The 17,657-nt window shown below is 33.2% G+C and overlaps 1 protein-coding gene across 1 annotated transcript in view; it reads left to right on the top strand.

Moving 5' to 3' along the window:
* Window positions 1-17,359, top strand: part of LOC136026057 (uncharacterized) — a gene marked incomplete at its 3' end in the record, with an annotated part of 84,035 nt that extends 66,676 nt beyond the window's left edge. Inside the window, 2 exon segments of the mRNA XM_065702240.1 lie at window positions 10,674-11,454; window positions 17,096-17,359. Of these exon segments, the coding sequence (XP_065558312.1) occupies window positions 10,674-11,454; window positions 17,096-17,359 (1,045 nt within the window).
* Between the last annotated feature and the right edge of the window lie 298 nt (window positions 17,360-17,657).

The raw sequence follows: 17,657 nt of genomic DNA, 5'->3' as shown, positions 1-17,657 counted from the left end.
TTTTGTGCAAAATTTTAAGCCAGTAAAAATAACGAAACGCTTTTTAGTCACCACATTTTTCGCAGGTAATTTCTCTGCTTCTCTGTGGTATGGACAATTGAGGGCAAATTTTAGCTCCACTCATATTTATCCAGTGGGAAAGTATAATGCTTTGAAGCTCAAATACTCTGGCTATCGGGTTCTTTTTTTCTAAAGTCATAAGTATCCTAAAAATATGTTGTACTTAAGTAATAATTACTTATTTACTATTCAATATAATAAATACAATGCTTATTCATTACTTAAGATCAAAGCTGTATCCAGGAGAGGGGTCAGATTTTGACCACCTTCCCTGAAATTTCTGTCCGACTCGAATGCACATACAAATTTGTATGTACTTTTTGATTTTTTCATAACCCTCCGAAAAAAACTAGCAAAATCCTGGATAAGCACTTGCTTGAAATATAGGCATTTATAATTGTTTCTTAAAGCACTTACAATCAAACAAACTGTTGTCAAATCCTCAGTCAAGTTTTTGAGTTCAAAACGACTAAGTGTCACTCAAACATGGAGAAAAACTGTAAAAAGCGCAAGATTGAAAGGGGTTCAGTAACTTCCATTGAAAACTTAAATTCTCTAAACAGGGATAACGTATATGAAAAAAAAAAAATTGGTACTTGTGTCTTAAAGCCCAAAATAAATTCAATCTCTGTTGAAAAGTGAAGTTTGGTTAATGCTAATGAAATAAAACAAAATATGATGAATATATAATACTTTTTCAACAAAAATATGAAAACTACAACAATGAATTAACTTATCGCGAGGATGAGACAATAACCGGTTTTCATGGTCTTTCTACCAGACAATATTAGCTTCGGCTCGGTGGGAAACTACATTGTAGCTATATTTTAATTAAATATTTAGTTGGTATTTTGGCTAGGTTAGGTTAGTTTAAGTATATAATACAATGCGGACTGGGCGCCCCCTTTCCATAATTCTTTGCCGTAGTTTTCGTATTTTTTTTATAAAATATTATATTTTAATCATGTTTTTTTTTTATTTCATTAGAATAAACCAAACTTCACTTTTTGACAAAACTTGAGTGGGGTGGCTATAAGACACAAGTACCAAAACTTTATACAAAAACTGCTTAGACTAGATTAATTCTTAGGAGTTGTCCACTCCATCACTTGACAGGGGCGGATCTAGAGCTAAATCTTGGGGAGGGGGCAATGTGACAAGGGTGCCAATAATTGATCAAATTGACAAATTTATTCTAAAAAAGAGTGAAAAAAAGAAAAACCGGGAATGAGGGCACAAGAAAAAATCCCCCAACTCCCTGGATCCACCGATGCGACTTGATGTACATATCAGAAAGCCACTTGTTATACCACTTGTGACACACTTTCTGGTAACAGTTAAGAACCTGGGAATATGTGAAGGAAACCCTACAACTTCCGAGAATTACTAGAAAATAATCATAAATACTTACTTATCTCATCAGTAAAGGCGCACTGCATAATATACCCAATGATAAGTATACAGCCCATTATATATACTGCCATTATAGTAGTACAATTTTCTCGCTGATTGATTAGTGTTCGCCGTCGTAAAATGCTAGAGTTCGCCGTTTTCTGTTGCAAAATATAGTGGCAATATATAAAGGTGACTGTATATTTATCCATCGGAGGATGGGGAATGAATTAATGCACCCTCAGGGATGAGATAAGTAAGTAGTTAGGATTGTCTTAAAGAACTTCTCACAATTTTTATCGTTTCTTTCAAGTCCCCCTATTCCCTTTTTCCTCACTGCTGCAGCTCTCCATATCCACATGTAGCACATTCCGTTGCACGAATGGCGGTCTGAATCTGGCTTGCAAGGTTTTGAAGTTCTGTAACTCATCAAAATCTTCTATTAGATTTAAAACTGAGCATAAAAAATGACGTTAATTGTACTCTCTTTGAAAAAAAAACTAGAGATTTGTCCTTTCGCTTTGAACAAAATCTACGTTCTTGATGGTTTTACTTTCAGTGTATTTTTACAAGTAATTTCGCTTGGTTTATAATACATCGGCATCACTAGGACCGCTGAGTTCTAATACCATTTTAATACCAATGCCATGTTTGGGTACCTGCCTTTTTTTCGAGTGTTCATAATACCTTTCCCATATATAGTATTACTGGAGGCATCTCTTGTCAGGGTGTTCGACTAGTTGAGAGGATTGCCCACACAATTTTTCCATAATTGGTGATGGTGAATCACTTTTGAATGATTTACATATTTTTTATTATAAATCCTAAATATTCTAGTGCCTTATCAGACTATAAATTATATATTAATAATTTGTTGCACGTTTGCTGGGGAGGAGGAATGGTGGTCTGGGGATTGATATGTTGCATTTTCACCGTTTTCTGAGAAAAGGTCTCCTCCATTTTAGTTTCATTTCTAAGGCTTCTGTTTTTGTATTGTTATGTGGTCTTTCATCTTTATTTCTAAATTTCGGTTCTGTACTGTGGAAAATTGATTGGAGGTCTCGTCCGAAGTGTTTGAAAATTTTTCTTTTATCACTGGCCATGATTTACATCGTTTTTCTTTGTTTTTAGGTCTGGGAACCATGCTCCTCTAAACTCTGAGCTTTGTGCGATTTGTATTTCATTCCTATAATTCGCATATTTTCTTATTTTCTCTGAATACAGGTCCTTCCCCTAAAAAAAATCTGCGTATTTCCATGGGTAAGCCCCCCTCCATAATAAACCTCATTTTTCCTATTCTCTCCTATAAGTCGTCTGTTCTTTCGCGTCTTTTTTTGGCCTTCCCCCGATATGTTCTCCTCCCCAAAAGCAAATTGCAGCGTTCTTGGTTGCGTCTCTATCAACAGTAAAGCTCTTTACCATCTGCTGCACCATGGATTGAGGGTATAAATGTATCTAGGTCTTAAAGCGCCCTGGGAATGAAGATACAGAAGTCGAATGCGAAAGTGTGTAGGCTATTCAAATAAATCGTAGTAAATCGTTAGAATTCTAATAGTTTGGATAATTAACTCTTTGGATAAAAGTATGGTTACAGGACCTTTTTTTGTAAATCAATAGTACAGTTATATATCGCTGATGACATCTAACGAACAACACAAACAGACAAACCTTTCTCTTAACAAAGAATTACTCCTCCAATTCAAATATGACAAGCTATTTTAGTTATGGAGCTCAAATTCTAGATTTAGAATCTAATTTATTAGGAAAAACAGGTAAGAAATGAATTTTTAAAGTCAAATAAAAGGGAAAGTGATTAGATAATAGAGATTGGAAAAATGGCTATACATTCATGCTAAATGAAAATTAAAATAAGAAGCTGGCTTTACAAAAGCCATAATAAGATAGATGGCTTTACAGAGGTGATTCAGTACGATATTCACAATTTCAGTTTTAAATTAAAAAAAAATCTTGTTAAACCTCCTTTTAAAAGCCTTTTAAACCTCCTTTTAAACCCCCTCCCTTAAGGAGCCAATTAAGGGAAGATTGAGCAGCTAGCTGCTCCTGCTATATTTTAAAAGACAATTTGAGCTTTTTTAATTTTCATTGAAAAAATCAAAAAAGAATTCTCCCTTTGATGTTGAAAAAAAAAATCTTTTTTGTTGTACATTTATTACAAAAAAATCCTTGCTCTCCCTCCCCCAACATTTTGTGAATTGACCCCCCTGGATAACGGGCTTAAGTCATTATTTTAAAAAGTTTCAAATTATTCATGATGTAGGAACTACAAAGGTTTCATGGTTACAAGCTCTATCATCATTATGTAGCCTACAAATGAATGATAAAAAAACATACGAAATTGAACTAAAATTGATTTACGGATTTTTATCTATCCTTCTATATTCTTGTTCCTCCACTGAGGACGGCTGAGCAGAGATCTTGGCCGAAATATTGGCTTTTTCCTCTTTTTTCATTAGCTATGAAAAAATAGGGCATTTTCATAAAAAAAAAAAAAAAAACCGAAATAGAACTGTTACTTAGATTTTGAAAAAACCCTCTTTGTTGCAACTTTGTTGAAAGAAATCCTCAACCCCTCCTTCCTCAACATTTCTGTGAGTTAGCGCCGCTGTATAACGGGCTTAGCTCTGGATTTGAAAAAGTTCCAATTTATCAAACAGTTCGTGGTAACGAACTGTAAGTAAGGAGCGACCCTGCTCAATAGTAACCGAAGCTCTAGAAAATGGAATTTTGATACCGATAGTTACATTAAAAGAATCGCATTTTAATGCTGATTTTAAATATATAAGTGTCATCAAGATTAGTTATACCCATCAAAAGTTACGAACCTGAGAAAATTTGCCTCATTTCAGAAAGTTGGGAGAAACACACCCTAAAAGTCATACAATCTTAACGAAAATCACACCATCAGATTCAGCGTATCAGAGAACCTCATTGTAGAAGTTTCAAGCTCCTATCTACAAAAATGTGGAATTTCGCATTTTTTGCCAGAAGACATAACGGATGCGTTTTTTTTTTTTTTTTTTTTTTTTTTTTTTTTTTTTTTTTTTTTTTTTTTTCAGGGGTGATCGTATCGACTGAGTGGCTCTAGAATGTCGCAAGAGGGCTCATTCTAACGGAATTTAAAAGTTCTAGTGCCCTTTTTAAGTGATCAAAAAATTGGAGGGCAACTAGGCCCCCTCCCACGCTCTTTTTTTCCCAAAAGTCACCGGACCAAAATTATGAGATAGCCATTTTATTCACTATAGTCGAAAAACCTAAAAACGATGTCTTTAGGGACGACTTACTCCCCCGCAGTCCCTCGTGGGAGGGGCTGCAAGTTACAAACTTTGACCTGTGTTTACATATAGTAATGGTTACTGGGAAGTGTACAGACGTTTCCAGGGGGATTTTTTTTGTTTAGGGGGGAGATTTGAGGGGGGTAGCGTGGGAGGATGTTTACACGGAGAAACTTGTCATGTGGGAGGAGAATTTCAATGAAGGGGGCGCAGGATTTTCTAGCATTATTTGAGAAAACAATGAAAAAAAGTCTTTTCTACTGAAAGTAAGGAGCAACATTAAAAATTAAAACGAACAGAAATTACTCCGTATATGAAAGGGGCTTTTCCTCCTCAACGCCCCGCTCTTTACGCTAAAGTTTGACTCTTTCTCTTAAATCTATTTTTAAAACAGTAAGAAACTTTAGCGTAAAGAGCGGGGCGTTGAGGAGGAAAAGCCCCTTTCATATACGGAGTAATTTCTGTTCGTTTTAAGTTTTAATGTTGCTCCTTACTTTCATTTAAAAAAACTTGTTTTTTTATTTAATTCATATAGGAATTGCTGAGGTTTCATCGTTACATGCTATCTCATCATTACGTATAGCCGAATGATAAATAAATTTACGGTCTTCAACTAAAATTAAAATATTCTTTATCGACCAGTGCAGACCGCAGATCTTTATATTGAACCGGTGGCAATTATTAAGATTTATGACCTTTTCAAGATAAAATGGTGTAAAAGGGTGGGACAGATAGTGTTTTTAGAGCTTTTCAGATGTTTTGTCGCTAGAAACGGTCTTATATATTATTTAGAATTATTTTAAGATTTGCGGCCCCTGTGCGTAAAATATACGATTTAGCCTACTGTAAATTGCACGAAAATACCTATATTGAATGTGTTAAATTATGATATTACTTAGACCTTTTCTTAGAGATTAATCTAGATTTGCTTAAGAAAAAAAATTGGGAAAAATGAGTTTTTTTCAATTCGCAATTAGTTCCCGGTTCATAATTTTTAGTCAAAGAAAAATACAAAAAAATAAAAAATTCAAAAATGCAATTCGGTAGAAGGATAACTCTGAATCTTAGCTGTCGAATGATCCGGAAATCAGCGTCCTACACGAAGATTATGGATAACTTATTTAAGTAGGAACTGGCGCTAGTGTCAACAAAAAAAACTATCAACGTCATCTAGTGTTTGTCGGGGCTTGGCATTCCTTCTGTGTAATAATAAAAATAATTAATTTAATTACTTTAGATGGTAAAGTTAGGATAGTTGCAAGTGTCTGATCTCAGTTCCTGGCAGAAAAATGTTTACACAACTTGAAAAAATGACAAGTCTCGCCAACGCTAGATGGCGTTGATGTTTGTTTTGTTGACCTCAGCGCCATGTCCCATTCCTATAAGTTACCCACACTTTTTGGTCCTACGTTAAAAAATTAAAATCCTCTTCAATTTCAGGATAGTCTTATTTCTGCTAAATTGGATGTCCATTGAGCGTAAAAAATAAAATAAAAATTATAAACTTTCTAAGTTATTCTGCGGGTATTTGACCTTTCAACAATTTTGCTTGCATGAATTTTTACTTTTGCTCATTGTGAATCCACGAATTTAATTCTGAATTTAATGAGTATTTGTCAAACTTTTAATTTATTGCTACTTTGTTTTACGTTATTCTTTGTACAAGAACAAAAGAATAGCTTCAGATTTTACAACTAATTTGTTTTTTTATTACTTAGTCACCAATTTAAAAATGTTCTCCGTATCAATTACTTCGTTTTTGGTTCACTGAACCTGATGCAGTGACATGATTAAATGGTCTGGGATAGAAATGTCCGCATGGTGAGGGTCTGCGCCCCCTCCAAATTTCAATATTTAATTATTTCCCAGAATTTTCTCAGGGTTTCATATATTTCGCCAGATTGTCATTTTTTATCCTTCTCTCCCCCAGGGCCGTATCCAGGATATTTTTTGGAGGCGACTTACACTAAAACTTAAAAACCACATCAAAATTTGTGTATATGTATTTTGTTTCGTTATTAAGAGTCGGACAAACATTTCAAAGGGGGATGTTTAATTCCCCTAACCCCTATCTTAGATAAAACCTTGCCTTTCCCATAAATAAACTTCTTCCTAGTGTTTGTTTTGGCGTTCCAGGTCTCGTGCTCTAAAACTAGAATAACTGTATTTCAAAATATATCACATAGCATTTGCTTGCTACTGCCTTAGCTTAGGTCTTTGGCCCTCTCGAATGCATATTGCATTGGTCCCTGGAGGCGGGAAGGGAGTAAACGTGATTTTTACAGGAAGAGGGACTGATGCTTCAGAAAACGGGCCCCAAAAGTCTAGTTCTTCGAAGAATCAACTTTTCATTTCTGGAAACTGTTCAGAGGCAGGAGAGTAATTTTAGTGGGAAACACTTCTATAATTCTTACTGTACGTAGTCACAAAAAAAAAGAAAAAAAAATGCTGTCATTAACTCACATGGGTCCACTATTGCATTAGGGAGGGATCAGAGGATTTTCTATGTGTGGGGGACATTGAGTAAGTGGAAATAAAGGCTTCAATTTTTCCGGAGTTTCCTTTAGACAACTGTTGGGGGGGGGTCAAACAATATCCCTGTGTGTGTTGATATGGTTTCTAATAAATTTACAGAGCAAAATGTAAAAAAAGGGATAAAACAGAACGTAGAAAATAAGACAGTATAAAACAGCCAAACATTTTACTCATTTCTATAATAGAATAAATATTTTACTAAATAAAATCTAGCAAATGTTCGAAAAAAACCGCCTCTTATTTCATATTATGTTTAAAAACTAGTTAGAAAAGGGCGAAGATCTAAGTTTTGATGGTGTTCTCAAAATTCTTGCAAATTCACTCAAATATGCAAATGCCAAGTGCTTTGAAATCTCCAACGTATCTAATTTCATTTACCACTTTGTCACTTTGGGCATCAGTACACATTTATCACCGGTTAAACAAAGAATGGTTAATTGTATACATCTTAATAAATTATTTGGTAGATTACTTTGCAAATACGCTGAAATCAATGCTTTTATACTATTATTAGCGAAACCTTAGACGAAACTCATAAACAGAGAAAAACTGTTCCGTACCCCCTCACAAAACTGCCCTTGATAGTTCCAACTCGATTCTGCAGGGATAAACAGTTCGTGGTAACGAACTGTAGTAAGGAGCGACTCGGCTCAATAGTAAATGAAACTCTAAAAAACGGAATTTTGATGCTAAAAGATACATCAAAAGAATCGAATTTTTACGCTGATTTTAAATATATAAGGTTCATCAAATTTAGTGTTTGTCATCAAAAGTTACGAGCCTGAGAAAATTTGCCTTATTTTGGAAAATAGGGGGAAACACCCCCGTAAAGCCATAGAATCTTAAAGAAAATCACACCATCGCATTAAGCGTATCAGAAAACCCTATAGTAAAATTTCAAGCTCCTATCTACAAAAATGTGCAATTTCGTATTTTTTGTCAGAAGACAGATCACGGGTGCGTGTTTATTTGTTTTTGTTTTGTTTTTTTCCAGGGGTCATCGTACCGACCAAGGGGTCCTAGAATGTCGCAAGAGGGCTCATTCTAACAAAAGTGAAAAGTTCTAGTGCCCTTTTTAAGTGACCAAAAAAATTGGAAGGCACCTAGGCCCCCTCCCGCGCTCATTTTTTCCCAAAGTCAACGGATCAAAATTTTGAGATATCCATTTTGTTCCGAATAGTCGAAAACCATAATAACTATATCATTGGGGATGACTTACTCCCCCATAGTCCCCGGGGGAGGGGCTGCAAGTTACAAACTTTGACCAGTGTTTACATACATTAATAGTTATTGGGAAGTGTACAGACGTTTTCAGGGGATTTTTTTGGTTTGGGGTTGAGGGGAGGGGGCTATGTGGGAGGATCTTTCCTTTGAGGAATATGTCATGGGGGAAGAGTAATTCAATGAAAAGGGCGCGGGACTTTCTAGCATTATTATAAAAAAAATGAAAAAATAAACATGAAAAAGTTTTTTTTTCAATTGAAAGTAAGGAGTAGCATTAAAACTTAAAACGAACAGAGATTATTACGCTTATGAGGGGTTCTAAAAATACTTTAGCATAAAGAGCGAGGTATTTAGGAGGAGATAAATACCTCGCTCTTTATGCTAAAGTATTTTTGGTAATTTCAACTATTTATTCTTCGGTCTTTCTGATTCAGGGGTCATTCTTAAAGAATTGGGATAAAACTTAAGATTTAGTGTAAAGAGCGAGGTATTAAGGAGGGGACAAGCCCCCTCATATACATAATAAAAAATAAGATTATAAAAGTTTGTTACGTAAGTTAATTTTTATGTTATTTGTTTTTTTTTTACTAATAAAAACGTTCGTTAAAAATTAAAAGCTCTAGTTGCCTTTTTAAGTAACCGAAAAATTAGAGGGTAACTAGGCCTTCTTCCCCACCCCTTATTTCTCAAAATCCTCTGATCAAAACTAAGAGAAAGCCATTTAGACAAAAAAAGAATTAATATGCAAATTTCATTTTAATAATTTATGTGTGGAGAGCCAAAATCAAACATGCATTAATTCAAAAACGTTCAGAAATTAAATAAAAAAAAAACTAGTTTTTTTTAACTGAAAGTAAGGAGCGACATTAAAACTTAAAACGAACAGAAATTACTCCGTATATGAAATAGGTCATCCCCTCCGCAATCCCTCGCTCTTTACGCTAAAGTTTGACTCTTTACCACAATTCTACTTTTTAAAACAATTAAAAACTTAAGCGTTTTAAACAATTAAAAACTTTAGGGATTGCGGAGGGGACAACCCATTTCATATACGGAGTAATTTCTGTTCGTTTTAAGTTTTAATGTCGCTCCTTACTGTCAGTTATAAAAACTAGTTTTTTTATTTAATTACACAAAAGAGAGCAAAATTGCAGAAGAGTTACAGTTCTGGAATTTTTTTTCACAAAGAGACACCCCCCCCCCCCTTTAATTGTATTCATTATAAACTAGTATATTTTAAATAGTAATTTTTTGCTCAACGAATGCAACTTTTACCCCAAAAATAATATTATTCTTATAATCGACGAAAAAATAATGTAGCATTGAGTTCGAACCTGTATATAGGATTTTTCAGTTGGTTTCAAGCCTTTGGTATATTAATATGTACAAATATACAGGTTTGCTCTAATGTTATAGACATTCACCGATTGTACAAAATACCAGAAAAAGAACCTGCTTCGCCTGGGCAAGATGTATATACATGCCTATATATATATATATATATATATATATATATATATATATATATATATATATATATATATATATATATATATATATATATATATATATATATATATATATATATATATATATATATATATATGTATATATATATATATATATATATATATATATATATATATATATATATATATATATATGTATATATATATATATATATATATATATATATATATATATATATATATATATATATATATATATATATATATGTATATATACATATATATATATATATATATATATATATATATATATATATATATATATATATATATATATATATATATATATATATATATATATATATATATATATATATATATTTATATATTATTTTTGCTCTCTTGTAATAAAACAAGGCAAATTTAAGGGAAATGTAGAAAACTATTAAAAAAGTTGCATAGTTCTAAAGAATTCTTACAGGGGAGGGGGATGGGTCCAAAGATAACTCTGTGCCTACACCTGGAAGTTGAGATTAGAAGCCCTACAAAATTTTGCAATAAAAAGCTGCCTAATTCATTTCCCCAATTTAAACCATTTTGTGGAAAATTTTTGTCTAAAAGATTTAAGCACAATTCTTAAGAATGAAAATTACTTTGCTTTGCTGTGCAATCTAAAGCTAAATCTTTTTTATTTTTTCAGCTGGAGTCAGCAAAAGAATATGACGAAAGATCGCGAATCCGTGCACGAATTCGCGCTCTAAAAAGACCGATGTCAAGCATACCTATAGTAAACACATCCTCCCCTCGTGCTTCACCCATACTTGGAAGGCGCCTCATGCCTCAAGTTGAAAAGAAAACCCCGACGCCAACCAGAAAAGTTGATTATTTGAAGAAACAAACATCAAAATTGAAAGAAGAACCAAAGCCAGCAGACCCTATCATTACTGATGATCAACTTCATGGTGAGATTGGCCAGCTGATAACCATGTCATCATTGGAATCTCAAACAGCATCTGAAGTTGAGACTACATTGAGCAGAATCAAGGAGCAACAAGGTGACTTTGAGGACAAGGAGCAAAATCAGAAAACAGATGCGAATAAGAAAGTTATATATGACCATCCATATGAACACATTCCCGAATCATTTGTTGCAGCTGCACGACCAGTATCCCCAGTCATTCAATCACGGCGAATAGAAGATATACAAAGCAGCGAATCCCAAGTTTTATACCGAGCACCTTCTTTCCGTAGGTCGCCATCACCAGTTATTGCTGCATCAACTGTTGTGTACAGGCCACAAACTGCCACAAGGTCACAGCCTGAACCAACAGAAGAGAGATCTAGAACAGCCTCACCAGTTGCCAGGAGAAAAAGCGCCATCAAACTTGAAATGAAGTCAGAGAGTACTACTATTATTAATGAGCCAGAAAATGGTTGTGAAGCAGTCAATAATATAGTCACTGAATCACAAACGGTTGAATGTAAGTAATATTTAATTACCGAAACTTTTAATTGCTAAAATGTATTACTAATACTTCATTCTTCTGCTTTGGTTACTGTAATGCTGTGTCCATTGCAATTAATTCTAAATGTTACATTACATTATTAAAGAATAATTACATTACATTATTAAAGAATAACCTTACATTATTAAAAAATAATTACATTACTAAATCCTCGAATCAACTCCTTAGGATATTAAACGCAGTGGTTTTAGTTTAAGACGCTCGAACTACACTTTTATTATCAAACCTATAATTATTAGCTTCAAAAACCTACCAACTTAGGTGGAAATTTACCCCATTTTTGAAATATACACGAACTGTGTTTTTGATATAAGGCCACATTCTAATTTCAGTTATAATCAAGGATTAACTTGAAACAATAACTTTCATATAGTTTTTAATGATTGATTTTATTAGTAATTATTAATTAATGATTAATTTTCAAGTATTTGGGACTAATCGTTAAACTAATCTTATCTTCTAAAACTATTTCCTTGCGTATATACTATTCTCAAATATGCAATTAAAAGAAAGGTATTTATTTTCTTGGTTCCCCGAAACTGCGAAGGAAAGTTGAACTTTTTGAAATTTTCTAACGCTCATCTTTTTAAATAGATCTATTCATTCAATTTAATTAATAGTAACAAATTATAATCAACTGAGAAACAATAAATTTGAATCAATTTAATACAAAAACTTCACTCAATTTAATTAACAGTAACAAATTGTAATCAAGTGAAATACAATAAAGCAAAAACTAAGAATAACAGGGAAATTTGGCAACATTTTAAATACAAGTACAAAAAATTGAAAACCAAGTTTAATCAAAAGAACAAAAATCTAATAAAAAAAAACAACAAAAAAACTAAATAATTGCGCTTGAGGCGCAAGTTTGAGGATAACAGAAGTAGTGGTTAAATTTTACAAAAGATTAATGAAATTGCATTAATTTTTAAACAATTTAATTAAAAACTAAATTTTGCAACGTAAATTTACTTACAAACATGATAGTTTTGAAAAATTACAAGTTTAAGAGGATGGCATTTACTAGACCTTCCGGCGGATCTAGAGCAAAATCTTGGCTGTGGTCCAATGCGACAAGGGTGCCAATAATTGACCAAATTGATTAGTTTATTTAAATATATAGCCTAGGCTTAAATATATAGGCTATATAGCCTAGTAACGTAAGTCTACTCTCCACTCCCGTTAAATACAACAACGACAAAAAAGAACGAAATTATCTTACTCTCTTTTCCTCTCAACAACAATACCATGCAAATGAAAATTTTTTCTCATTATAAGGTCTTATAACACAGTACTCTATAATACACACAACAACAAATAACAAAAATAATAATCATCTCCCCCTCCCCACCCTCAAAAAATATATTACTTTTCTTTCTCTACCACTTCATTAGCATATTTACAAACCTGGATGATTGTCCATTTTAAAGTCGTCTGCAGGATCTCCGTGAACTCAAAGCCATCACCTTCAAAAAGCTACTTCTTAAATCAGAAGACTGCCACATCCTCAACTCCTGTATGGCATTTGGGGCAAGAGTAATTTATAGTTGTGGCCATCCTTATTCTTCCAAAAATTTTATCGCTTTTCGAAAACTTAACCTAATGGTTTGATTTGTTCAAGTGGAAACTTGAACAATCAGAGATCTCTCATAATATTAGGAAACTTTTGGTATACAATTTTAAGGGAAAAATACCTTCATATGTAGTTACACATTTTTCACGGTAGAGAGTGCTAAAGTTAGAACAAAAGAAACAGGTTATTTTCCCTTTTGACGAGGCCTTATCGTATGGTAGGAGTGGTTATAAAATTTTGGATGGGACTCATTTGATCAGTCATTGAAAGTTCTAGTGCCCCTTTTAGAAGTTGACAGTTCTTGGATGGTAAGCAACCCCCTACAAACACTCATCATAGTCACGTCTTTCTTCCACAGTTCACAATGACGTTGGACCAAACTTTTGAGGCAGTCTTTGTTCACAATAGTCAAAAGGATCGATAAATAAGCCTCCAAGGATGACATGAACCCCAAAGCCACTGGGGCAAGGGCTGTAAATTATGCAAGCTGCTTATTTTTTACAAATGGTTTTCATAATGGTTAAGGACCATTTTTTTACCCTTGATGTCCAGAGAGGCTAAGGATATAAAGTTCAAAATTTCAGGGAATGTTGAGGATATATTGAAGGCAAATCCTGAGATATTGCAGATACGCCCTTTTGACGACATGGATACACAGAGTGCCTTTTGATTTAGCTTAGTATCCCCCTCGACATTCCATGGAAGTTTCAACTTAGCAACATAAGTTGTTTCCAAGATATTGCATTTGCAGATACGTGTTTTTGACATCTTGGAGACGCGTAATATCTTTTGATTTAGTTCAAATAATACTCTAGTCTTTAGAAGGCCTAAAGAGCGTTAATTCTACATTTGTTTGTAGAAACTTCTGTTCGTTCTAAGTTTGACTTCCTTATTCATTGTAATTTATTTTCGTTTTGTTTTTGTTTGTTCATTGTTATTGATTTCTGTTAGTTTTAAAATTGAATTATTTCATGAGCCTATTATGCTAGGCTTTTGTTTAAATGGCTCTTTACTTTTCCTTGAAAAACTTCTTTTTTGGATAAAATTTTCAATTACTGTCCATATAAAGACTTATAAACAAAAATCATACTAGATTGCTCAGACGCAGGATATGAAAAGAAACTAAATAATTAGGTTCAGAAAGATTGACCAAATGGGTTACTTTTGAGGAGGTGTGGTTCGCCCTATTCACGTTGTCAACCATTTGACTAAAAAAGGCCTTCAAATTAGATTATACCTTCAGTTGTCCAAGGTTTTTCTTCATTAGCCTTCAAACCCTTTGTGAACGGCAATAAACTTCGAGTACATATTGATAGAAACTGAAATTCTAAAAAAAGATAGAATTTGAGGAAATACAAAAAAAATTCCTTGTTTTTCTACAAAAGTTTGGAAGTATACAAAATTAATCAAGTTTGGAGTTACTCGTAGAGAGTTATTACCAGAAGAAAAAATCCATACTTTTCAGAAAAAGAACAACTCCCTTAAAAAGGGGGTAAATTGACTCGATTTGAAAATTGAAAACAATTGAAAATTAATTTAAAAATTGAAATTGACAATTGAAAAATATCAAATATCAAATAGAAAAATATCATTTCATACTTCTCAGAAAAAGAACAACTCTCTTAATAAGGGAGTAAACTGACTAAAAATTAACTAAAATAACTTTGAAAATTGATTTGAAAAGATTTGAAAATTGAAAATAATTGAAAATCAATTTAAAATTGAAATTGAAAATTGAAAAATATCAAATAGAAAAACATCAATCCATACTTTTCAGAAAAAGAACAAACTCCTTAATAAGAGAGTAAATTGACTAAAAATTGACTTGATTTGAAAATTGAAAATAATTGAAAATTAATTGAAAAATTGAAATTGAAAAATATCAAATAGAAAATAGAAAAACATCATTCCATACTTTTCAGAAAAAGAACAACTCTCTTAATAAGGGAGTAAATTGGCTAAAAATTGACTAAATTGACTTGATATGAAAATAATTGAAAATTAATTTTAAATTGTAATTGAAAATTGAAAATATCAAATATCATATTTTTAGGAGAAATTTCCCCTGTTTCTGTAAGTCACTTGTAGCTTAATTTTTGTTGTTCTCATGATCATTTATTTTGGAGGTAATTACCGAAAAAGCGTGCGCTTTGAAATTATATCGTTTCTTGTAAATCAGTCTGGGTTTCTTTTAGTCACGTAATCAGTGTAGTAACATTTTCATTAGTCTAGCATTTCCAGTTAAGTCTTAATTAGGAGAGAATAAATAACTAACACCAAAATTGGTTTTAAATGTTTAAAATTCTACTTGTCGTAATATGCCGTGAAGTACTTAGCGCCTACTCGTAATTTATTAGTAATTAAAAGTTAAAAAAAGGATAGAGAAACATATTAATTAGATATCTTACTAATTGTTATTGTTGCTGGACTAAAAAGCCAATTAGGTAGTTTGTGGAGAGAAAATAAATAATAATGGTAAAGAAAATTTTTATATCATTATTTCCTTATTGCATAAACAATACCCTGTGTTTCATTATTATTTCAAGTTATTTGATTAGAATGGGGATTAAAAAATTAAAAATAGTGGCAAAAAGTAACTTTTCTTGGCTTTTGATCCCCATCCCCTGGTAGGGAGCTTGAATAGGACATTGAAACTTGCACGTTTTTGACAGGGGGGAGGGAGGAAATCGGAAAAGGATAAAGTGTTCTAATAACTTTATACAATCAGAGGTACATCTTCTTCTGTATGTCACCTTCTTTCACCCTACTTTAGTAGATTATGTCCCTAAACCGATTAGGCTTTGCAAAACCTGTTCAAGAGTTTGGATGAATCACAACGGCATTATTGCTGTCTTTATAACTAACTGATTTTTCATTTAAAAAATCAATTAAGATGCCATTTTAAAATTCAGCATTGTTTAACAACGCTGCTTTCACAGTTTTAAGCAAACTGGCTTTACATTGGGAAAGCCAGAGCAAACAGAAACGCGTAAATAGGTTTTCCAAGACAATTATTTTTCCAAGACAATGAATAAAAAAAATGCTTGTCTTGAAAATCAATTGTCTCTCAAAATCGGTAAATTTCGCAAAACCTGTTATTGAGTTATGTTAAACCAATCCTTATTTAGAAAAACGGCTTATTCGCCAAAACCTATCCATAGTTACACGTCAAATGAGAAGTTTGAAACAGCTTGGATTCATAAATATTGAATGGCTTATTTTATGTTCCTTTTGGGACATAGCCATTTTGCTAAAATATTATGGGATAATTATGGCTGAATAGATTGTCGCCTGATTTAGAAAAGCTGTAGACAGAGGCAATCATTTGCCAGTTGATAGCTTGGGGGTAGCCTGAAAAGTTGCAAGAGCAAAATGTGTTGCCAAAATTCCAGAGTACGGCGTTCATCGCCCAGACGGTGACCAAATCGAGTCGTAACGGACTCAGTTTTACGATTGTAAAGTCGGACTTGGATTAATCTCGCATTGTAAATTAGTCACTAGTTACCAAATATTTATTGCATATTGCTATTCTAGTTGAAATCCCTGTGTGATCCTACAGCTATTTCAGCTAAAGCTGTACCTAAGTTCCTGATGAACTTGAATGAAATTGTACCCCTATTGTTGCTCACTTAGGCTATTTGGGCCAAGATTTCTTACTATATCAAGCTCTTACTCTATCTGGCCTTTTGGACAACAGTTCCTTACTTTTATCAAGTTCAAGTTTTAATCGTTTGGGCCACAATTTTTTGCTTTTTCAAGTTCTTACTCAGTTGGGCTTTTTGGCCGCAAATTTCTTACTTTATCAAGCCCATGCTCTATCTAGACTTTTTGGCCAAGATTTCTTACCAGATCAACATTTTACCCGGTCTCTATCCATTTGGGTCACGATTTTTACTTTATCAAACTCATACTGTGTCTGACCTTTTCGAACACAAATTCTTACCCTATCGGTCTTTTTACCTTACCAAGTCTGATTCCTAAAAGTAGCTTATTTTATTATGGTGACAATTTACATTTTAGCGGAACCTCCATCTGAAGCTGGAGGTATTTCAGTTAAAGCTGCGTCTGAGAAGATAAACAAAGTAGCACGCAGCTCCACTGCCCAGTTAAACTTTGGTCAAAGCAGACTGCCTGAAAACGACCCTAGTCAACCCCAAGGAAGTGATGAAACCCGAGTGATAACGTCTAGTTATGGCGTAGGCCCTACTGATGATTCTGGAAGACCTTTGTTCGGCCTAGGGGCTTTGAGAAAGGCAAGAAATAGAACACCGGAGGCTGAAACAAGTAATTATTTTACTTATTTATATTCTTGCTAAACTGATTATTTCGTCTTGTATTTATCAAGGGGGTTACTCCTCGTGCTTTTAAGGCTTATGTTGCGTGTGAAGTGTATGATTGTACACTGGGAAAAGATAGCTATATCATGGTATCCTTCAGTTTTAGATCTGTCCATTCATCAAACTAGAATTACGATAATATACTCAGACTTTTTTTGGAGAATGGACTAAAATTGCTTTAAAAAATAAGAATATTCTCCTATTTTCACATGTTTCTGTCATTTTTCAATATTTTCTTTGGTTTC

This window comes from Artemia franciscana, chromosome 4 (genome assembly GCF_032884065.1).
Source record: "Artemia franciscana chromosome 4, ASM3288406v1, whole genome shotgun sequence".
Lineage (NCBI taxonomy): Eukaryota > Metazoa > Arthropoda > Branchiopoda > Anostraca > Artemiidae > Artemia > Artemia franciscana.
The sequence above is the reverse complement of the archived record's forward strand: the minus strand, read 5'-3'. Positions and strand labels throughout refer to the sequence as shown.